This window comes from Heterodontus francisci, chromosome 1 (genome assembly GCF_036365525.1).
Source record: "Heterodontus francisci isolate sHetFra1 chromosome 1, sHetFra1.hap1, whole genome shotgun sequence".
Lineage (NCBI taxonomy): Eukaryota > Metazoa > Chordata > Chondrichthyes > Heterodontiformes > Heterodontidae > Heterodontus > Heterodontus francisci.
This window is the reverse complement of record NC_090371.1, coordinates 172,618,980-172,644,084: the sequence shown is the minus strand read 5'-3', so window position 1 is coordinate 172,644,084 and position 25,105 is coordinate 172,618,980. Positions and strand designations below refer to the sequence as shown.

The 25,105-nt window shown below is 45.8% G+C and overlaps 1 protein-coding gene across 1 annotated transcript in view; it reads right to left on the bottom strand.

Annotated features, from left to right (window-relative positions):
* LOC137373682 (uncharacterized) overlaps positions 1-23,128 on the bottom strand; it is a 41,852-nt gene extending 18,724 nt beyond the window's left edge. The window contains exon 1 of the mRNA XM_068038850.1: positions 22,942-23,128. Coding sequence (XP_067894951.1) covers positions 22,942-23,007 — 66 coding nt within the window. The 5' untranslated portion in view covers positions 23,008-23,128. The remainder of the gene's footprint in view (positions 1-22,941) is intronic.
* Between the last annotated feature and the right edge of the window lie 1,977 nt (positions 23,129-25,105).

Genomic DNA, 25,105 nt, shown 5'->3' with positions numbered 1-25,105 from the left:
TGGGAGGGGAAGAATCCAGTGATCGTGATCCATATAAGTACCAACGACATAGGTAGGACTAGGAAAGAGGTTTTGGGAGTATGAGGACCTAGGCACTAATTAAAAAGCAGAACCTCAAATGTAATAATATTATCTGAGTACATGCAAATTGGCATAGGGTAAATAAGATTAGTGTGACGAATGCGTGGCTCGAATACTGGTGAGGGAGAAGTGGGGCAGCAGTACTGGGGAAAGTGGAGGCTGTACCATTGGGACAGACTTCACCTGAACCATGCTGGCACCAGTGTTCTATTGAGTCATATAACTAGGGAAGTAGAGAGGACTTTAAACTAAATAGAGGGGGGGGAAGAGATCATGTCGGGGAAGATTGAGTAAATTAAAGGAAAATGACAAGACAATACATCAAGGTAGCAATAAAAGTAATGATGATCAGAGTATGGCAGGAAGGGACAGTGACTACAAACTTAAGAGTGTGCCAGCAGATACGGTCAGAGTTTACAAAAACAGTAAGAAAACTTGAATTAAGGGCTTTGTATCTGAATGCTCACAGCACTCACAATAAAACAGATGAATTGTCAGCTCAAATAGAAATTCATATGTATGACCTGATAGCCATTACAAAGACCTGGCAACAAGGAAACCAAAGCTGAGATCTGAATATCCAAGGGTATGTGACAGAAAGGACAGGAAGCTGGGAAAAGGTGGTGGGGTAGTTCTGTTAAAGAGGGCATCAGTGAGAGATGACCTTAGTTCTAAAGATCAAGATGTAGAATCAGTTTGGGTGGAACTAAGAAACAGCAACTGGCAGAAAACATTAGTCGGAGTTGTTTATAGGCCACCAAACAGCAGTGGTGATGTAAATCACAGTATAAATCAGAAAATTAGAGGTGCATGTAACAAGGGTAATACAGTAATCATGGGGATTTCAATCTACATATAAACTAGGGAAACTTTATTAGTACTAATGTTATAGAGGACGAATTCTTGTAATGTATGTGAGATGGTTTTCCAGAGTAGTACTTTGAGGAACCAACTAGGGAATGGGCTATTTTAGATCTAGATTTGTGCAAGGAAAAAGAGCTAATAGTCATTTGGTAGTACAGAACTTGAGTATTGCTGAAAATAGAGACATTTTGTCGAAGCTTTTCATCTTGCACTCATCAGGACAATTCGCAAAAATACCAATGTAAGGGACGCAACAAATTTATAGGGTATGAGAAGAGAGCACTGATTTGTTGGCAAGTGGACTCTGATTGGTAGAGGCGTTACCATGGAGAATGTACCAGTTTATGGTGATTGACAGTTAACTGTCAAGCTTTGTTTGAAATTTAAACCAGGCAGCTTGACTCTGATTGGTCAAGGCATTGCCCTGAGGAATGAACCAGCAAATTGCTGTCACTTATTTCATTTAGCTAAAACAGGCGCAATATGTGTACATGTTCTTTCTGAATGGTGGAGCAGGCTCGAAGGGCTGAATGGCCTACTCCTGCTTCTTGTGTTCTTGTATTAGATGGGAGTGGACTGAGAAGGACTACGAGGAATGCAAAGACAGGATTTCAATGCATGTGTGTAAATGCAAAAAGTATGGTGAATAACGCTGGTGAGCTACAAGCACAAATAGCAGTATAGGAATATGATGTAGTGGCAATAGTGGAAACGTAGTTTAAAAACGGCAAGGATAAGGCACTTAATATACAAGGGATAGAAAGTGTTCAGAAAAGATAGAAAATGATAAAAGAGAGGTTGGGTGGCAGTCCTGATTAGGGAAGACATTGCAGTACTGGAAAGGATGGATATCCTTGAAGGGGCAAGGACCGAATCCATTTGGTTAGAGGAGCAAAAAAAACTATGATCACGTTACTAGGACTATTCTATAGGCTTCCAAATAGGGAGAGGGAGATTGAAAGAGATGTGCTAGAACTGGAGAGTGGCGATACTGGGGGATTTTAATTACCCAAATATCGATTGGGATAATTTTAGAGTAAAGGGTTAGGAGGGGAGGGGGAATTTCTGAAATGTGTTCAGGAGAACTTCCTTGATCAGTATGTTCTCAGCACAACTAGAAAGGAGGCATTACTGGATCTGTTGTTGGGAAATGAGGTGGCCCAAGTGTCTGTGGGGGTGCACATGGGTAAGAATGATCATTGTACCATAAGGCTTAGACTAGTAATGCAGAAAAGCCAGGAACAAAATAGGCAGAATGTCTAGATTTGAAGATGGCTAATTTCAACACGATGAGAAGGGATCTAGCCAAGGTAAAATGGAACAAAGACCAACAGGAAGAGCTGTATCAAAACAATGGGTTATCTTTAAGGAATAGATGCTTCCGGTAGAGGCTAGTAACATTCCAAAAAGGATGGCAGGTAAGGGAACCAAGAACAGGGCTCCTTGGATGCCGAGGGAGAAAGAGATTATGATGAAACAAAAGAAAGAGGGTGTATGATGTACGTCAGGTGAACTCATCAAGTGAGAACCATGCGAGATACGGTAAGTTGAGAACGGAGGTGAAGAGGAAAATAAGACTGGCAAAGAGAGAATAAGAGAATATGAGAATAGAATGGCAGTGGACACAAAGGGAACCCAAAAATCTTCTACCGGCATGTTAACAGTAAGCCCGTAGTAAAAGGTGGAGTGAGCTCAATCAGGCACAAAGAGGGTAATATATGCTTAGAGGGGCAGGGCAAGGCTAATATAATTAATGAGTAACTTTGTATCAGTGTTCACTAAGGAAATGGAGGCTGACAAAATATCAGTAGAAGCGGAGAGAGTAGAGGCAATGGATAGGATAAAAATTGAGAGGGGGGAGGTACTAAAAGGTTAGTTATGCTTAGGGTTGATAAGTCACCTGGTCCGGATAGTTTGCATCCCAGGTTGCTAAAGTAAGTGGGGATGGAAATAACGGAAGGGTTTGCCATAATCTTCTAATCTTCATTCGGGGCAGATCCCTACAACTCCAGACGCTGTTCAGCGCAGTATCTACATGGACTCTAAACCAAGTACTGTAGTTTTTTTTTTGTTTAACTGTCAGTCAAAATTAAATCTCTTCTTCGAAATGTACTGTGCTGAAAAAGTAGAGCTGGCAAACAATCGAGGAAACAATTGGAAAACCTTTGAGACAATTCAGGACAAACATTACATTTCATCAATCACAGAATCAAATCCTTACAGTGCAGAAGGAGGCCATTCAGCTCATCGTGTCTGCACCAGCTCTCTGAAAGAGCAACTCTCTCAGTTCCATCCTCCTGCCTTCTCCCCATAACCCTGCACATCCTTCCATTTCATATAACTGTCTAATTACCTTTGAATGCTTCAATTGAACCTCACTCCACCATGTTCTCAGGCAGAGCATTCCAGACCTTAACCATTCGTTGCATGAAAAAGTTTTTCCTCATGTCACTTTTGCTTCTCTTATCTAATACTTTAAATCTGTGCCCTCTCATTCTCGATCCTTTCATGAGTGGGAACAGTTTATCTCTATCTCTCTGTCCAGACCTCTCATGATTTTGAATACCTCTATCAAATCACCTCTCAGCCTTCTCTTCTCCAAGGAAAACAGTCCTAACTTCTCCAATCTATCTTCATAACTGAAATTCCTCATCCCTGGAACCATTCTCGTGAATCTTTTCTGTACTCTCTCCAATGCCCTCACGTCTTTCCTCAAGTGCGGCACCCAGAATTGGACACAATACTCCAGCTGAGGCCGAACTAGTGTCTTATACAAGTTCAACATAACTTCCTTGCTCTTGTACTCTATGCCCCTATTAATAGAACTAGTACACTATAGAACAATGCTACACTAATTAGCAGTATGGGCTCAGGGGCCCTGAAAATTTGGGCCTTTCCGTTTGAGACAGATGAAAATTGGTGTAAGAGGCAATTCTGAGCAAGCTAAAACAATTTAATGTTGCAGAAAGTCATTAAATCAAAACTGAGAATTATTTCAGACTCATCGGGCTGGATTTAATGAAGGAGGCGGGGCTCCCAGCGCCAGGCCGAAAAGGCAGGAGGAACCCCACCTTTGTACTTCCGCACCCCCCCCAGAGCAATTCTCCGGTGTTTTTCAAGTCAAGATTCAAGAGCTGGGATCCCCATCCCTTTAAAGACGGGGATCTGGCCTCCATAAGCAGCCAACCAATAACAGCTCAGCAGTATCAGCAGCACCACGGGGAGCAGTGGCTACTGCCAGTACCGCAGAGGCCTTGGACCCAGGCTCAGCGCTGGAACCATGGACAAGAGATAGGTGAGGAGGGTTCACTGGTGCGGCGAGGGGGGTGGGCGTGACATCTGGGGGTGGGGGGAGATGTCGGAGGGTAAAGCTGTTCCCGGCGGGGGTGCTCCTTGGGCAAAAAATTGCTCACAGAGGAGGGCCCCCCCCAACAAACCTGTAGGGAGGTTGCCTCGTGTTGCAAGGCATCCTCCCCACATGGGGGAGGCACCCACTAGCCGCTGGTAAGATCCCGCCGGTGGCAGGAAGAGGCCCTTAATAGGCCACTTAAGGGCCTCAATTGGCCTCTGGGTGGGAAAGCCCCAGAAAGATTGCTCGGCGACAGGCCCGGCACGTCCACCCCACCAGCCATTGGGGTACTCTATGCCGCCCCCCGCCTCAGGGGAGCCCCTAAAATCACACCTATCCATACTCACTCAAGGAAGCACCATTGGGCCTCCAACCCCAGCCACCCTCCTCACCTCTTAGCGTACAATACTTTAACCTGACAACTTCTCACACTGGACTGCTTTCCAGTCTTTCTCATCCTACCATAAGCAGCATTTGGCTTTCCATCTGTCCCTCTTCCTTCCCCATCCATTTCCACTACTTCCTCCACATCTCCCTCTCCTTCACCACTGCCTCTTCACTATTTCCTCTTCCCTGCCCCCTCTCTACAATCACTCTCCCATTTATTTCCCTGCTCTCTCCTTTCCTCCTATCCATTTATTCCCTCCTCCTGCTCCTCTTTCCCCACACCAGTCTGGACCCAGTTATTTCCCCCACCCTCTACCCCTGCTTGACCTGCTTCTGGCACTTGATCTCGTCTCTGTATGTGCAATGGCACAGGAGGTCAGCTATTACTATGGAAAACACCATATAAAAAAGTCTGTCTTGCTTGATGTGCAAAGTGTAACACACTGGAAAAATGAACTATTTCTCAGCATAATGTTGAAGTCCAAACATTGGAAAAAGGCAAATAGAAACTATATACTGTAGATCGAGTTGCTATTAACTCAAGTGAAGTTCACATTATCTCATTGAAGTGGATGGATCTCTGGAACACCAATAAGCCAATGTGCTCATAACAAAATCAGATTTCAGCTGGAAAATAGAGCTACTGTTACTGTTCAAACTGAGATTGAATATCTTGAAATTGTTTGATAACACATGGTGTCACACTCATTTTGAACAAAACAGAAATGAAGTTACTGGGGAAAGGAGTCAGTGTTTAAAAAATCCCAAACATCAAAAAGCATTTAAGGGATAGTGATCATTATATCATAAGGTTTAGGCTGACTATGGAAAAGGACAATGAGCAATCCAGGGTAAGAATAATTAATTGGGGGAAGGCCAACTTCAATGGGGTAAGAATGGAGCTGGGACAAATAAATTGGAGTCAAAAGCTGGCAGGAAAACTGGTAGATGAACAATGGGCTACCTTCAAAGAGGAGATAGTTCGGGCACAGTCAGGTATGTTCCCTCGAAGGAAAAAAGTAAGGCAAACAAATCCAGAGCTCCTTGGATGACAAAAAAAATAGAGATTAAGATAAAGAAGAAAAAGTGTGCTTATGTCAGATGCCAGGTAGAAAATACTATTGAGAACCAGGCTGAATATAGAAGCTCCAGAGGGGAAGTGAAAAAGCAAATAAGAGAAGCAAAGACAGAGCATGAAAAGAGACTGGCAGCTAGCATTAAAGAAAATCCCAAATTTTTCTGCAGGCATCTAAATAGCAAAAGGGTGGTAAAAGGAGGAGTGGGGCCAATTAGGGACCAGAAAGGGGATTTACACATGGAATCACAGAGTTATACAGCACAGAAATAGGCCCATTGTGTCTGTGCCGGCCATCAAGCACCTAAATATTCTAATCCCATTTTCCAGCACTTGGCCCGTAGCCTTGTATGCTATGGTGTTTCAAGTGCTTTTTTATTTATTTATTTATAGATACAGCACTGAAACAGGCCCTTCGGCCCACCGAGTCTGTGCCGACCAAGAACCACCCATTTATACTAACCCTACAGTAACCCCATATTCCCTACCTACACTAGGGGCAATTTACAATGGCCAATTTACCTATCACCTGCAAGTCTTTGGCTGTGGGAGGAAACCGGAGCACCCGGCGAAAACCCACACGGTCACAGGGAGAACTTGCAAACTCTGCACAGGCAGTACCCAGAATTGAACCTGGGTCCCTGGAGCTGTGAGGTTGCGGTACTAACCACTGCGCCACAGTGCTCATCTAAATACTTCTTAAATGTTGTGAGGGTTCCTGCCTCTATCACCTCTTCAGGCAGTGAGTTCCAGATTCCAACCACCCACTGGGTGAAAATAATTTTCCTCAAACCCCCTCTAAAGCTCCTGCCCCTTACCTTAAATCTATGCCCTCTGGTTATTGACCCCTCCGCTAAGGGAAAACGTTTCTTCCTATCTAACCTATCAATGCCCCTCATAATTTTGTATACCTCAATCATGTCCCCCCTCAGCCTTCTCTGCTCTAAGGAAAACAACCCTAGCCTTTTCAGTCGCTCTTTATTTTATTTTTATTTTATTTAGAGATACAGCACTGAAATTTCATAGCTGAAATGCTCCAGCCCAGGCAACATCCTGGTGAATCTCCTTTGCACCCTCTCCACTGCAATCACATCCTTCCTATAATGTGGTGCCCAGAACTGTACACAGTACTCCAGCTGTGGCCTAACAAGTGTTTTAGGCAGCTCCTTCATAACCTCCCTGCTTTTATATTCTATGCCTCGGCTGATAAAGGCAAGTATCCCATATGCCTTCCTAACCACCTTATCTACCTGTGCTGCTGCCTTCAGTGATCTACGGACAAGTACACCAAGATCCCTCTGACCCTCTGTACTTCCTAGGGTCCTACCATCCATTGTATATTCCCTTGCCTTGTTAGTCCTCCCAAAATGCATCACCTCACACTTCTCAAGATTAAATTCCATTTGCCACTGCTCTGCCCATCTTACCAGCCCATCTATATCGTCTTGTAATCTAAGGCTTTCCTCCTCACTATTTACGACACCACCAATTTTCGTGTCATCTGCAAACTTACTGATCATACCTCCTATATTTACTTCTAAATCATTACTGTACACTACAAACAGCAAGGGTCCCAGCACCGATCCCTGCAGTACACCACTGGTTCACAGGCTTCCACTCGCAAAAACAACCCTTGACCATCACCCTCTGCCTCCTGCCACTAAGCCAATTTTGGATCCACTTTGCCAACTTGCCCTGGATCCCATGGGCTCTTACCTTCTTAACCAATCTCCCATGCGGGTCCTTATCAAAAGCCTTACTGAAATCCATGCAGACTACATCAACTGCTTTACCCTCATCTACACATCTAGTCACCTCCTCGAAAAATTCGATCAAGTTAGTTAGACAGGATCTCCCCCTGACAAAGCCATGCCAACTATCCCTGATTAATCCCTGCCTCTCCAAGTGGAGATTAATCCTGTCCCTCAGAATTTATTCCAATATTTTCCCGACCACTGATGTTAGACTCACCGGCCTATAATTACCTGGTCTATCCCTGCTGCCCTTCTTGAATAATAGCACCACATTCGCTGTCCTCCAGTCCTCTGGCACCTCCCCTGTGGCCGGAGAGGATTTGAAAATTGGTGTCAGAGCCCCTGCTATCTCCTCCCTTGCCTCACTTAGCAGCCTAGGATATCTCATCTGGGCTTGGGGATTTATCCACTTTTAAACCCGCTAATACTTCCTCCCTTTCAATGCTAATATGTTCAAGTATATCACAATCCCCCTCCCTGATCTCTACACCTACATCGTCCTTCTCCATAGTGAACACAGATGAAAAGTAATGATTTAAAACCTCACCTATATCCTCCGGCTCCACACACAGAATGCCACTTTGGTCCCTAACTCTTTCCCTGGTTATCCTCTTGCCCTTAATATATTTATAAAATGCCTTGGGATTTTCCTTTATCTTGCCCGCCAGTGTTTTTTCATGTCCCCTCTTTGCTCTCCTAATTACTTTTTTTAGTACCCCCTTACACTTTCTATACTCTAGCGTCTCCGCTGTTTTCAGCACTCCGAATCTGCCATAAGCTTCTTTTTTTTTTCCTGATCCAATCCTCTATATCCCTTGACATCCAGGGTTCCCTGGACTTGTTGGTCCGACCTTTCACCTTAATGGGTACATGTTGGCTCTGAACCCTCACTATTTCCTCTTTGAATTACTCCCACTGGTCTGATGTAGACTTTCCTGCAAGTAGCTGCTCCCAGTCCACTCTGCCAGATCCTGTTTAATCATATTGAAATAGGCCTTCCCTCAATTCAGTACCTTTATTTCTGGCCCGTCTTTGTCCTTTTCCATAACTACCGTAAATCTTATTGGAGGCAGAGGGCATAGCTGAGGTATTAAATGAATACTTTGCATCTATCTTTACCAAGGAAGAAGATGCAACCCAGGCAATGTTGAAAGTGGAGGTAAGTCAGATGCAAGAGGGGATTAAAATTGATAAAAAGGAAGTATTAGATAAGTTATCTGTACTTAAAGTGGATAAAGCACCAGGAGCAGATGAGATGCATCAAAGATACTGAGGGAGGTGAGGGTGGAAATCGCAGAGGCACTGGCCATAATTTTTCAGTCTTCCTTAGACTCAGGGGTGGTGCCAGAGGATTGGAGAATTGCAAATGTTACACCTTGTTCGAAAAAGGGTGTAAAGATAAACCCAGAAACTACAGGCCTGTCAGTTTAACGTCAGTGGTGGGAAAACTTCAAGAAAAAATAATTAGGGACAAAATCAATAGTTACATGGAGAAATGAGAGTTAATTAAGGAAAACCAGCATGGATTTCTTAAGGGAAAATCATGTTTAACTAATATGCTGGAGTTTTTTGAGGAGGTAACAGAGAGGGTTGATGAGGGCAATGTTTTTGATGTGGTGTACATGGACTTTCAAAAGGCGTTTTATACAGTGCCACACAACAGACTTGTGAGAAAACATGTAGCTCATGGAATAAAAGGGACGGTAGCAACATGGATACGAAATTGGCTGAGTGATAGGAAACAAAGAGTAGTGGTTAATGGATGTTTTTTGGGCTGGAGGAAGGTTTGTAGTAGAGTGCCCCAGGGATCAGTGTTAGGACCCTTGCTTTTCCTGATATCTATTAATGACCTAGACCTTGGTGGACAGGGCACAATTTCAAAGTTTGCAGATGATATGAAACCTGGAAGCATTGTGAACTGTGAGGGGGATAGTGTAGAACTTCAAAAGGACATAGACAAGTTGGTAGAATGAAGTGATAGGTGGTAGAAGAATCTCAAAGCAGAGAAATGTGAAGTGATTCATTTTGGTAGGAAGAACATGGAGAGACAATATAGAATAACGGGTACAATTCTAAAGGAGTGCAGGAGCAGAGGGACCTAGGTGTATATGTGCGTAAGGCATTGAAGGTGGTAGGGCAGGTTGAGAGAGTCATTAATAAAGCATACAGTATCCTGGGCTTTATTAATAGGGGCATAGAGTACAAGAGCAAGGAAGTTATGTTGAACTTGTATAAGACACTAGTTCGGCCTCAGCTGGAGTATTGCGTCCAATTCTAAGCGCCGCACTTGAGGAAAGACGTGAGGGCTTTGGAGAGAGTACAGAAAAGATTCATGAGAATGGTTCCAGGGATGAGAAATTTCAGTTATGAAGATAGATTGGAGAAGTTAGGACTGTTTTTCTTGGAGAATTGAAGGTTGATTTGATAGAGGTATTCAAAATCATGAGGGGTCTGGACAGAGTAGATAGAGAGAAACTGTTCCCACTCGTGAAAGGATCGAGAATGAGAGGGCACAGATTTAAAGTATTTGGTAAGAGAAGCAAAAGTGACATGAGGAAAAACTTTTTCACGCAGCGAGTGGTTAAGGTCTCGGATGCGCTGCCTGAGAATGTGGTGGAGGCCGGTTCAAATGAAACATTCAAAAGGGAATTAGACGGGTATATGAAAAGGGAGAATGTGCAGGGTTATGGGGAGAAGGCAGGGGGATGGAACTGAAAGAGTTGCTCTTTCAGAAAGCCGGTGCAGGCACAATGGGCCGAATGGCCTCCTTCTGTGCTGTAATGATTCTGTCATTCTGTGATCTAATTGAGGTTCCAATAGTGCTTCGTCGAGTAGATCTCTTCTGGGTGCAAGAGCCTTTCAACACATATTACTTGTGACAGTGAATGAAAAGAACATTATGATGATGGAATGTTTGTCAAAACTTACAAAATAAAATGCAGTGATCAAGTACGACAATTCCTAATCCTCAAAGGAGACTGGAAGTAGGAAGGAACGCTGCACTTCCAATTTTATTTATTTATTTTATTTAGAGATACAGCACTGAAACAGGCCCTTCAGGCCACCGAGTCTGTGCCGACCATCAACCACCCATTTACACTAATCCTACATGAATCCCATTACCCTCTTACATCCCCACCTTTCCTCATTTCCCCTACCACCTACCTATACTAGGGGCAATTTACAATGGCCAATTTACCTATCAACCTGCAAGTCTTTGGCTGTGGGAGGAAACCGGAGCACCCGGAGGAAACCCACGCGGTCACAGGGAGAACTTGCAAACTCCGCACAGGCAGTACCCAGAATTGAACCCGGGTCGCTGGAGCTGTGAGGCTGCGGTGCTAACCACTGCGCCACTGTGCTGCCCATGCTAAGAGATTTTATGCTAAGATTCCACCTATACAGTTGCCAGACAGAAAATTCTCTAGCTATAAAAGAGCATGTCAGGAAAAACATGAGTGATCTATCAGTCAAGATAGTGACTGGTGCTTCAGTGGTGGTGATGGTGCTGAAAGAGAGAGTGATAAAGATCACCTGTGCATTCATCAAAAGCCATTTTAAAAAGTGTTCAAATATAATAGTTGCCCACCCACTTCAAGTTATAGATGATATTCTACCTGAACTGGTGAAAGCAAAACTACTCATGTTTATGAATGCAAAGAATGAACTTTGGCATGTTGTATTAGATAAAGTATGTAATCTGCTAACTACCTTTTCAGGACAATTTGGAAGATACACATGATTGTAAAACCAGAGCACAATGTCACTTTAGCCGCTGTGAATGTAAAAGACGACTTCATGAGGCACTTGAAAACCTGAATGTAAACTGTCATGGTGGATGGCATTCTAGTCTATCTACAGCCTTTGGAGCACTGCCAACAAAAATCTGTCAAACTGCCTGGAGCAAAGGAGATTGAGGGGAGATTTAATAGAGGTGTACAAGATTATGTCAGGCTTAGGGATAAGTTAGACAAGGAAAAACTTCCCATTAACTAATGGTTGAAGGACTAGGGAACACAGATTGAAGGTTTTGGACAAGAGATGCAGGGGCAACATGAGGAAGCACTTTTTTACGCAGCGAGTGGTAATGAGCTGGAACTAACTTCCCACGAAAGTGGTGGAAGTGGAGATGATCAATGATTTAAAAAGGAAACTGGATGAGGACTTGAAGGAAATGAACTTGCGGGGCTATGGGGATCAAGCAGGGGGTACTGTGGGAAGAGGTTGACTTTACGTGGGGATATCACCATGCCAAGCATCTGGATGAGGTCAAACAGTGATGATCTCCCAATCAATCAATATTAAAATATTCTGGCATTAATAGGATGTACCTCGGAAATGCGACACAATAGAAAAGAATTGAGCGCATGTATCATGCACAAAGTCAGCCTGTGGCTTACGCCTTAAACTTCTAACTGAAATGGAGAGCGATTATATTCTGATCAAAAAGAACTGACAGCCATTTTTTCTGGTTTGGAGGAATTTGAACAATATTCTTTTAGAAAGAAGTTTTGAAAAAGGGTTTCACTTGTGCATCCAATCGATGTCAGGGAACCATGCTCCATCTTCAAAAATACAAATCTCATGTCTACAACAAAGGCTGTTTCTTGCTGGTATACTGTATAAACTGTATGCACTCATGTAGAACCACAGAAAGGTTATGGCACAGAAGGAGGCCATTCAGCCCATCATGTCTGCGCCAGCTGAAAAAAACTAGCCACCCAATGTAATCCCACCTTCAAGCACCTGGTCCACGGCCTTCCAGGTTACAGTGCTTCATGTGCACATCCAGGTACCTTTTAAAAGAGCTGAGGGTTTCTGTCTCTGGGCAGTGAATCTGGGCACCCAGCACCCTCTGGATGAAAAAGTTTTTCCTCATGTCCCCTTTAATCCTTCTACCAATCACCTTAAATCTGTGCCCCCTGGTAATTGACCTCTCCGCTAGGGGAAACAGATTCTTCCTGTCTATCTATGATCAGAAAGGTTCACAATAAGGAAAATGGTAAGTGATATGTTCAAAGACCATCAATTTGCTGCAATATTTACCATATGAGGACGTACTGATCAACATTAAGCAAGCTACTGGTATAGTTGAAAATCTGCAATGAAAATCTGAATGACAGCAAAATATGGTCTGACACAAGAGAAGCACCACTCCAGATTGCAATGTGTGTAAACATTAGAAATGAACTCTAGAGGATGGAGGATGGTCCAATAGTCAAGGATTATCAAATAGCTATAAGACTCCATCAGAGAAGAGATGAAACAGAGTTCATTTAAGCTATACCAGAAGGCAAAGTTGACTCTAGACAGCTAGATTTACCAAGTTCTAACAAACAAGGACATAGAGACACACAGTTTAGGATGTGATGTATGCCAACAATTTTAATAAAGGAGAGAAGTGCTTATTAGTAGCCAAGTACCAGAAACATCCCCCACCCTGAAAGTAAACTGCGCATGATCTGTCTGAAGTTGATGGAAGAAACTATTTTGTGTGTTCTTATTATTGTGCTGATTTATTTTAAAGAAGCAGATTATCTGATTTTCAAAAAAGGAAAATGTCATAGCTAAGATCAAAGCTCACTTTGCACATTATGGTGTTTCAAATGAGGTTACATCAGACAACAGGGAATTCCAATACTTCACACAATTTGAGCACAGTCATGTCACCAGCTCACTAAAGTATTCACAGTCAAATGTTGAGGCAGAGATTACTGTTGAAATTGCAAAGGCAGTTGTAATATTTTGGACTTGTAGTGTGGAAGAGATTTTGCATCAGGCTGTTACATGATAAAAATGGAAAACACACAGGTCAATCGGCAAACAGGACTATCCTTGAGAAAACAGATATTTTCATCCATGTAGATGGTCTCCTTTGCTTTGAGTCAAAGTGGATGAAATCCTCATTGCAGTTACTAATTATTTTTTTAAAAAGCTTTTTGTCCAAACACACATTGGCAGAGCTCTCTCTCTCTTCAGGCACATACAAAAGCTCCCATAGTGCTTGTAACCCAAATCCGGAACCAGCTGGATTATAAGTGAATTTGGCCCAGAATAGTGGCAGAGCCCCATAATTTTTTGTTTTTTATGGTATCTCACGAGTGTGCTTTTCATTCCCTCCTCTGTAACGGCAGGAGAGCATATGCAAGGCCAAAGTAACCAGTATACATGACAAGCGATCTATGTTACAGTTCCATGGAGCATGCTATCATTTAATTGAACACAAAGCAGTAAAGGTGCAGTGCTGACCACAGCAGGCAGGATGCAGTTAAGAGTGACCGATGAACCTGGGTAGACAGCACTCTCAGGAAAAAGTGCACAAGTCTGTCAAACTCTTAAATCACTCTTCTCAACTGAGACAATGGGCAGCCCCACCAACTCAAAGACTATTTGGCAGATAAACCACGATTTCCTTATATAAGCTTGATAAGATTAGAGAAGCAGACATTATTACAATTCAGCCAACAAGAACAAGGAAATGGATGCCAGGAGAAATGCAACAGAAAGTGGGTATCAGATTGTACACTGTAAGATCCTATGATGGAAGAATCTTTAGGAGGATCTGGAAACACTGTCAGAAAACAGAAACTATTATTTGTGGAGAGACCCAGGAGTCGAACTACATGTTGGAAGAGCATGCAGACTATCTAACAAAAGTTTCATCTCGCTTCAGCTTTGTATAACCTTTTATTAGCTGTACTGTTAAAATGTACTTTGAATGAAATTCTATCATTGCTATTCATGCGATGTAATTTAAAAATGTATTTCCTTTTAAGACAGATGATGTATGGATATTGATTCAAGTACAGGAAGTTCCCAGACTTTTCCACCTGGCCTGGAGTGTTTGTATGCTTGACAAGCGGCACAGTGGTGCAGTGGTTAGCACCGCAGCCTCACAGCTCCAGGGACCCGGGTTCAATTCCGGGTACTGCCTGTGTGGAGTTTGCAAGTTCTCCCTGTGTCTGTGTGGGTTTTCTCCGGGTGCTCCGGTTTCCTCCCACAAGCCAAAAGGTTGACAGGTAAATTGGCCATTATAAATTGTCACGAGTATAGGTAGGTGGTAGGGAAATATAGGGACAGGTGGGGATGTTTGGTAGGAATATAGGATTAGTATAAATGGGTGGTTGTTGGTCGGCACAGACTCAGTGGGCTGAAGGGCCTGTTTCAGTGCTGTATCTCTAATCTAATCTAAATTACATGCAATTAGATGAAAATTGTACAGCAGTAAAGAATACATGTCAGAAAAACAATAATGTGCAGTTATAGAGCACCTTTCACATCCTCAAGAAGTCTCAAAGCCCTCACAGCCAGTGAAGTAATTTTGAATTGCAGTAACTGTTGCAATGTAAAGAAAAACAAACTCTTAAATCTAGTTTGCTATTGATCAAACTTAGCAACAAAAGCCGCGAGTAGTTGATGGTAGGGGATTCAGCGATGCTCATGCCATTGAATGTCAAAGCGAACACCACCACCAAGTTCCCCTCCAAATGACACAGCATCCTGACTTGGAAATATATCACTGATCCTTCATTGTCACTGGGTCAAAATCCTGGACCTTCCTCCCTTACAGGATTGTGGGTGGACCACAGTATGCAGGAACAGAGGGATCTGGGGGTGCATGTGCATTGAGCTTTGAAAGTGGCAGGACCGATTGAGAGAGTGTTGAGCAAAGCAGATGGGATCTTGGCCATCATAAATACAGGCAGAGTACAAAAGCAGGGAAGTTACGCTGAACCTTTATAAAGCTCTGGTTAGGCCCCAACTAAAGTATTGCATCACCACACTTTAGGAAGGATGTGAGGGTCCTTGAGAGGGTGCAGAGGAGATTTACCAGAACGCTGTAGGCCCGAAGTAACTCAATGTGACCTGATCAGCGACTCTCCAAAGGACTAGGGTAATGTTGATCCTTTGCGCTTACCGCTTTATTACTGCTTGCAAGTTACTGCTTGGATATCATCTGCTGAGGAACGCGTCGTCCGCCTGGGTTGTGGAGTTCTACTTGTCCTGGTGCGGCCACTATGTGAATGACGCTTAAGAGACATCTTAACAAATACATGAATAGGAAGGGAATAGAGGGATATGGGCCCCGGAAGTGCAGAAGGTGTTAGTTTAGGCAGGCATCAAGATCGGCGCAGGCTTGGAGGGCCGAATGGCCTGTTCCTGTGCTGTACTGTTCTTTGTTCTTTGACGCGCCCACCTGGAAGGCGCTGGCCAGGGACATGAAAGGCGGCCTGAGTGCCCATGAGGCTGTCGTCGAGGCTCAGGGCCTCAATCCGGCTTCGGTCGTCCTTCCGCCGTCACTGCTGGGAGCCGGGAAAGAAGCTCCACTGTCAGCTGGATGGCGACCACGAGCGCATCGTCAGCCTGGAGGACGCTGATATCGAGGAGGCCGTGTAGGCTGTGCGCTGGCCAGCTCACCAGGGACGCGACCCCCGCCGGACGCCTCCTCACTTCCCCCCAACACCACCTTCCCCCATAGCACCCCCTTGCCCCCTAGCACCCCCTTCCCCCACCTCTTCCCCCCCGCACCCCCCCTTCCCCCCTGCACCCCCTTCCCAGCTCACCCCCCTTCCCCACTCACCCCCCGCACCCCCATCCCCCCTGCACCCCCTTCCCAGCTCACCCCTCGCACCGCCTTCCGCCCGCACCCCCCTCCCCCACCTCCTAACCCCCGCACCCCTTTCCCAGCTCCCCCCTTGCACCCCTTTCCCAGCTCCCCCCTCACACCTCCTCCCCAGCTACCCCCCGCACCCACTTCCCAGCTCCCCCCGCACCCCCCGCACTCCCTTCCCCCCACCTTTCACCCGCTTCCCCCCACCCCCTTCCCAGCTCCCCCTCACACCCCCTTCCCCCTCCCAGCTCACCCCCCTCGCACTCCCTTCCCCCCACCCCCTGCCCCTCCCCCTCACACTCCCTCCCAGATCACCCACCTCACACCCCCTTCCCCCCACCCCACACTCCCTTCCCCCCACCCCCTCGCATCCCCTTCCCAGCTCCCCTCTCGCATCCCCTTCCCCTGCACCCCCTCCCCCTATCTTTCCCTCGCACCCCCTTCCCCTGCACCCCCCTTTCCCAGCTCCCCCTCGGACCCCCTTACCTCACCTCCTCCCCCCGCACCCAATCCCCACCTTGCAACCCCTTCCCTCCACCTCCTCCCCCTGGCAACAACGCACCCCCTTCCCCCTTCCGCCATGAAATCACACAGCTTACTTGTTAGTTCCTGTACCTGAGCAGGGGCCCTAACAACCCCACTGCCTTGTGGGCGTCTCGAGAGAGACCAAAGCTAAGGGAGTAAACCCTAACAGAAAATCCGTAGCGGAACCCCGAAGCCGGTCATGTGTCACTTTTGGCATGTTTCCGGCAGTTCCTGCAGCCATACCGGTGCCAAACGTCGTGCTCTGCACTCCTTTGGACCCAACCAGGAAGGCCGAGAGGGGGGTTTTGACGCTTGGGCAACTCACAACCTCCATACATCCGCCCAGGCATGCGCCATGGAGAGGTCACTCCATAGTCGCCTCACAGCAACCAAAATAACGCAGCAGTTACGGGTTATAAGCCCAGCTCAATTGGCGTAGAGATTGGGCGCCATGGGTTGCCTTTGTCAGTGGGAGAGGTCTTCGCATCTCACTGGACAGCAACCACCCGCCTCAAACCGGGCAATCCCCGGTCAGTAAGGTTCTGTCCCGCCACAGTCCACCTGCTTCAATGGGTGCTTGGAGCTCAGGGTCGCTGCCCGACAAGTGGACTGTGACACCGCACCAAACAGCACGACAAAAAAAGGAAAGAAGGTAGCAGCCCTTCGCTTTGCAAGCTGGAACGTCAGAACTATGTGTCCTGGCCTGTCGGAAGACCTTACACAAATCAAAGATTCTCAGAAGACCACCATCATTAACAACGAGCTCAGTAGACTCAATGTAGACATTGCAGCACTTCAGGAGACACGCCTCCCTGTGAGCGGATCTCTAAGAGAGCAAGACTACACCTTTTTCTGGCAGGGTAGGGATCCTGAAGAACAAAGACAGCACAGAGTGGGCTTCGCCATCAGAAATTCCTTGCTCAGTATGATAGAGCCTCCCTCAAATGGCTCAGAACGCATACTGTCCATCCAACTGCTCACCACCTCTGGTCCAGTACACCTACTCAGCATCTATGCTCCAACACTCAGCTCCCCACCTGAAGTTAAAGACCAGTTCTACGAGGAACTCCATAATATCATTAGTAGCATTCCCAATACCGAACATCTGTTCCTGCTGGGGGACTTTAAGACCAGGGTTGGGGCTGACCATGACTCATGGCCCTCCTGCCTTGTGCATTGGAAGGATGAATGAGAACGGACAGAGACTGCTGGAGTTGTGTACCTATCATAACCTGTGCATCACCAACTCATTCTTTCATACTAAACCCTGTCACCAGGTTTCTTGGAGACACCCAAGATCACGTCGTTGGCACCAGCTGGACCTCATTGTCACAAGGCGAGTCTCTTTAAACAGCGTTCAAATCACGTGCAGCTTCCACAGTGCGGACTGCGACACGGACCACTCCCTGGTGTGCAGCAAGGTTACACTCAAACCAAAGAAGCTGCATCACTCCAAGCAGAAGGGCCACCAGCGCACCAACACGGACAGAATTTTTTTATCCACAGCTGTTACATAAGTTTCTAAATTCACTTGAAAAAGCCCTTCAAAACACTCCTACAGGGGATGCAGAGACCAAGTGGGCCCACATCAGAGACACCATCTATGACCTATGGCAAACGTGAGAAGCAGAATGCAGACTGGTTTCAATCTCACTTTGAAGAGCTGGAACCTGTCATAGCCGCTAAGCGCATTGCACTGTCGAACTACAAGAAAGCCCCCAGCGAGTTAACATCCGTAGCACTTAAAGCAGCCAGAAGCGCTGCACAAAGAACAGCCAGGCGCTGTGCAAATGACTACTGGCAACACCTATGCAGTCGTATTCAGCTGGCGTCCGACACCGGAAACATCAGAGGAATGTATGATGGCATTAAGAGAGCTTTTGGGCCAACCATCAAGAAGATCGCCCCCCTCAAATCTAAATCAGGGGACATAATCACTGACCAACGCAAGCAAATGCTGGATGGAACACTACCTGGAACTGATCTCCAGGAAAAATGTTGTCACTGAGACCACCCTCAATTCAGCCCAGTCTCTGCCAGTCATGGATGAGCTGGACGAACAGCCCAACAAAATTGGAACTCAAGTGATGCCATTGATTCGCTAGCCAGTGGAAAAGCCCCTGGGAAGGACAGCATTACCCCTGAAATAATCAAGTGTGCCAAGCCTGCTATACTCTCAGCACTCCACGAACTGCTTTGCCTGTGCTGGGATGAGGGAGCAGTACCACAGGCCATGCACGATGTCAATATCATCACCCTCTATAAGAACAAGGGTGACCGCGGTGACTGCAACAACTACCGTGGAATCTCCCTGCTCAGAATAGTGGGGAAAGTCTTCGCTTGAGTCGTTTTAAACAGGCTGCAGAAGCTGGCTGAGCGTGTCTACCCTGAGGTACAGTGTGGCTTTTGTGCAGAGAGATCTACCATTGACATGCTGTTCTCCCTTTGCCAGCTACAGGAGAAATGCCACGAACATTAGATGCCCCTCTACATTGCTTTCATTGATCTCACCAAAGCCTTTGACCTTGTCAGCAGACGTGGTCTCTTCAGACTACTAGCAAAGATCGGATGCCCACCAAAGCAACTAAGTATCATCACCTCATTCCATGACAATATGAAAGGCACAACTCAGCATAGCGGTACCTCATCAGACCCTTTTCCTATATTGAGTGGTGTGAAACAGGGCTGTGTTCTAGCATTTACACTGTTTGGGATCTTCTTCTCCTTGCTGCTCTCACATGCGTTCAAGTCTTCAGAAGAAGGAATTTTCCTCCACACAAGATCTGGGGGCAGGTTGTTCAACCTTGCCCGTCTAAGAGCAAAGACCACAGTATGGAAGGTCCTCATCAGGGAACTCCTCTTTGCTGACGATGCTGCATTAACATCTCACACTGAAGAGTGTCTGCAGAGACTCATCGACAGGATTGTGGCTGCCTGCAACAAATTTGGCCTAACCATCAGCCTGAAGAAAATGAACATCATGAGACAGGACGTCAGAAATGCTCCATCCATAAATATCGGCAACCACGCTCTGGAAGTGGTTCAAGAGTTCACCTACCTAGGCTCAACTATCACCAGTAACCTGTCTCTCGAGGCAGAAATCAACAAGCACATGGGAAAGGCTTCCACTGCTATGTCCAGACTGGCCAAGAGAGTGTGGGAAAATGGCGCACTGACACGGAACACAAAAGTCCAAGTGTATCAAGCCTGTGTCCTCAGTACCTTGCTCTACGGCAGCGAGGCCTGGACAACGTATGTCAGCCAAGAGCGACGTCTCAACTCATTCCATCTTCGCTGCCTCCAGAGAATCCTTAGCATCAGGTGGCAGGACTGTATCTCCAACACAGAAGTCCTTGAGGCGGCCAACATCCCCAGCATATACACCCTACTGAGCCAGCAGCACTTGAGATGGCTTGGCCATGTGAGCCGCATGGAAGGTGGCAGGATCCCCAAAGACACATTGTACAGCGAGCTCGTCACTGGTATCAGACCCACCGGCCGTCCATGTCGCCACTTTAAAGACGTCTGCAAACGCGACATGAAGTCCTGTGAACATTGATCACAAGTCATGGGAGTCAGTTGCCAGTGATCGCCAGAGCTGGAGGGCAGCCATAAAGGCGGGGCTTAAGAGTGGCAAGTTGAAGAGATTTAGCAGTTAGCAGGAAAAAAGACAGAAGTGCAAGGGGAGAGCCAACTGTGTAACAGCCCCGACAGCCAATTTTATCTGCAGCACCTGTGGAAGAGTCTGTCACTCTAGAATTGGTCTTTATAGCCACTCCAGGCGTTGCTCCACACACCACTGACCACCTCCAGGCGCTTACCCATTGTCTCTCGAGATAAAGGAGGCCAAAGAAGAAGAGGGTCCTTGAGAGGGTGCAGAGGAGATTTCCCAGAATGGTTCATGGGATGAGGGATTTTAGCTGAAAAATTAGGTTGGAAAAGCTGGAGCTGTTCTCCCTGCAGCAAAGGAGATTGAGGGGAGATTTGAAAGAGGTATACAAGATTATGACAGGTTTAGATTAGTTAAACAAGGAAAAACTGTTCCCATTAACTGATGGTATAAGGATAGAGGACACAGATTTAAGACAAGAGATGCAGGGGAATGTGAGGATTTTGTTTTTTTACAGAGCAAGTGGTAATGACCCAGAACGTGCTGCTCGTGAAGGTGCTGGAAATGGAGGCAATCAATGATTTCATAGAACCACAGAAAGGTTACGGCACAGAAACAGGCCACAGAAGGAGGCCATTCAGCCCATTGTGTCTGCACCTGCTGAAAAAACTTGCCACCCAATCCAATCACACATTCCAGCACCTGGTCCGTAGCCTTGCAGGTTACAGCACTTCAGGTGCATGTCCAGGTACCTTTTAAATGAGTTGAGGGTTTCTGCCTTCACCACCATTCCTGGCAGTGAATTCCAGACACCCACCACCCTCTGGGTGAAAAGGTTTCTCCTCATGTCCCCTCTAATCCTTCTACCAATAATCTTAAATCTGTGCCTCCTCGTAATTGACCTCTCCACTCGGGGAAACAGGTTCTTCCTGTCTACTCTATCTAGGCCCCTCATAATTTTGTACACCTTAATTAACTCACCCCTCAGCCTCCTCTGCTCTAAGGAAAACAACACTAGCCTATCCAATCTTTCCTCATAGCTGCAATTTTCAAGCCCTGGCAACATTCTTGTAAATCTCCTCTGTACTCTCTCCAGAGCAATTATGTACTTCCTGTAATGTGGTGACCAGAACTGTACGCAATACTCCAGTTGTGGCCTAACCAGCGTTTTATACAGTTCGAGCATTACATCCCTGCTTTTGTCATTTATACCTCGGTCAATAAAGGAAAGCATCACATATGTCTTCTTCACTGCTTTATCTATCTGTCCTGCCACCTTCAGGGACCTGTTGACATGCACTCCAAGATCTCTCACTTCTTCTACCCCTCTCAATATCCTCCTGTTTATTGTGTATTCCCTCGATCTTTTTGTCCTCCCCAAAAGTATTACCTCACACTTCTCTGGATTGAATTCCATTTGCCATTTTTCCAACCATTCAACTGAACCATTGATATCATTCTGGAGTCCACAACTATCCTCTTCACTATCAACTACACGACCAATTTTTGTGTCATCTGCAAATTTCCCAATCATGCCTCCCATATTTAAGTCCAAGTTGTTAATATATACCACAAACAGCAAGGGACCCAACATTGAGCCCTGTGGAATGCCACTGGAAATCGCTTTCCATTCACAAAAACATCCCTTGACCATTACCCTTTGTTTCCTGCCACTGAGCCAATTTTGGATCTAACTTGCCACATTCGCCTGTATCCCACAGGCTTTTATTTTTCTAACCAGTCTGCCATGTGGGACCTTGTCAAATGCTTTACTCAACATCCACTGCACTACCCACATCAATCGTCCTTGTTACTTCCTCAAAAAACTGAATTAATTTAGTAAGACATAACCTTCCCTGAATAAACCCTTAACAATTTCAAAAGGAAAGAAGATGGACACTTGTAGGAAATAAACTTGCAGGGATCGAGTGGGGGAGTGGAGTGGACTGGATTGCTCTGCCGAGACCTGGCATCAACTTGATGGGTCAAATGGCCTCGTTCTATGCAGTAAATAACTCAATGACATGGATTAAAGCCTGGCTACCCGACCCAAACCCGACTAGATCCAACGACGTGTGTTGGGTTCAGGTTGGGTTGGGTCGAAAGTCCAAGTTGGGCTGGACACTGCTTCCAGGAAGTCACGGGATCAGGCTTCCCCATGATTCCCCACAACTCCAGCTGCCGGAACAGATGAAGGAGATTCGGGTTGGGTCGGATCGGGTGCGAAAAAAAATTAAAGGGCTCTGGCTGGGTACAGGTTGGCTGTGGACGGGTCATGTTTTAATCTTATACCCAAGCCAGGCTTTAACATGGATTGCAGCAATTCAAAGCGACTTATCATCACCACTGTCTCAAGGACAATTAGTGAGGGGCAATAAATGCTGGCCTTGACAGTGATGCTAATATCCCAAGAACCAATAAAAATACTACAGTTCTAATCATGATGAAAGGGTTAAAGTGCTTGAGGATGAAGAAATCTGACATCAAATGACTTCTGATTACTGGTCCGAATGGTTCACCCCTGATTTCTCCGGTGTTAATTTAGAGACAAAACTAATCTAACTTAAATAACAAAAGTTATTGGGAAATCGAGTTCACTTGTTACCCTGAATCTTGTTTCGGCCTTTATAAAATATGACTCACCAGGAAGTGGAGACACTGATACAACAGCTCCAACACACTTACCAGTGAAAGTAAAACACAGCAGAGGGAAAGGCACCAGGTGCACCTCCTCCCGCCACTCCTGGACATTCTGACCCCTCTTCATTCCCGGGAACAGTTGCTCACGGGATTCCGCTTCTCCTCTCTGGAGGAATTCCCGACGAAGACAGGGACATGACCACCACTTATCCCGCTTCACATTCCAACAGCAATCGGAGACGCATGCGTGCAGATGCGACGCGCCGCCAGACAGGTTTCGAATCGCAGCTCGACAGAGAGAGCGAGAGTAATGTAACCAGAGAGAGAGAGAGTAATGTAACCAGAGAGAGTAAGGTAACTGGAGAGAGAGAGTAATGTAACCAGAGAGAGTAATGTAACCAGAGAGAGAGAGTAATGTAACCAGAGAGAGAGAGTAATGTAACCAGAGAGAGAGAGAGGGAGCAATATAACCAGAGAGAGTAATGTACCCAGAGAGAGACGAATGTAACCAGAGAGAGAGAGAAAGCAATGTAACCGGAGAGAGAGAGAGAGAGTAATGTAACCAGAGAGAGAGAGAGAGTAACGTAACCAGAGAGAGAGAGTAATGTAACCAGAGAGAGAGAGAGAGTAATGTAACCAGAGAGAGTAATGTAACCAGAGAGAGTAATGTAACCAGAGAGAGAGAGAGAGTAATGTAACCAGAGAGAGAGAGAGAGTAATGTAACCAGAGAGAGAGAGAGAGAGAGTAATGTAACCAGAGAGAGAGAGAGTAATGTAACCAGAGAGAGAGAGAGAGAGTAATGTAACCAGAGAGAGAGAGAGAGTAATGTAACCAGAGAGAGAGAGTAATGTAACCAGAGAGAGTAATGTAACCAGAGAGAGAGAGAGAGTAATGTAACCAGAAAGAGTAATGTAACCAGAGAGAGAGAGCAATGTAACCAGAGAGTGAGTGAGAGTAATGTAACCAGAGAGAGAGAGAGAGTAATGTAACCAGAGAGAGAGAGAGAGTAATGTAACCAGAGAGAGAGAGAGAGTAATGTAACCAGAGAGAGAGAGAGAGTAATGTAACCAGAGAGAGAGAGAGAGTAATGTAACCAGAGAGAGAGAGAGTAATGTAACCAGAGAGAGAGAGAGTAATGTAACCAGAGAGAGAGAGAGTAATGTAACCAGAGAGAGAGAGAGAGTAATGTAACCAGAGAGAGAGAGAGAGCAATGTAACCAGAGAGTGAGTGAGAGTAATGTAACCAGAGAGAGAGAGAGAGTAATGTAACCAGAGAGAGAGAGAGAGTAATGTAACCAGAGAGAGAGAGAGAGTAATGTAACCAGAGAGAGAGAGAGAGTAATGTAACCAGAGAGAGCGAGAGTAACGTAACCAGAGAGAGCGAGAGTAACGTAACCAGAGCGAGCGAGAGTAACGTAACCAGAGCGAGCGAGAGTAACGTAACCAGAGCGAGCGAGAGTAACGTAACCAGAGCGAGCGAGAGTAACGTAACCAGAGAGAGCGAGAGTAACGTAACCAGAGAGAGCGAGAGTAACGTAACCAGAGAGAGCGAGAGTAACGTAACCAGAGAGAGCGAGAGTAACGTAACCAGAGAGAGCGAGAGTAACGTAACCAGAGAGAGCGAGAGTAACGTAACCAGAGAGAGAGAGAGTAATGTAACCAGAGAGAGAGAGAGAGTAATGTAACCAGAGAGAGAGAGAGAGTAATGTAACCAGAGAGAGAGAGAGAGAGTAACGTAACCAGAGAGAGAGAGAGTAACGTAACCAGAGAGAGAGAGAGAGTAACGTAACCAGAGAGAGAGAGAGAGTAACGTAACCAGAGAGAGAGAGAGAGTAACGTAACCAGAGAGAGAGAGAGAGTAATGTAACCAGAGAGAGAGAGAGTAATGTAACCAGAGAGAGTAATGTAACCAGAGAGAGAGAGAGAGTAATGTAACCAGAGAGAGAGAGAGAGTAATGTAACCAGAGAGAGAGAGAGAGTAATGTAACCAGAGAGAGAGAGAGAGTAATGTAACCAGAGAGAGAGAGAGAGAGTAACGTAACCAGAGAGAGAGAGAGAGTAATGTAACCAGAGAGAGAGAGAGAGTAATGTAACCAGAGAGAGAGAGAGAGTAATGTAACCAGAGAGAGAGAGAGAGTAATGTAACCAGAGAGAGAGAGAGAGTAATGTAACCAGAGAGAGAGAGAGAGCAATGTAACCAGAGAGAGA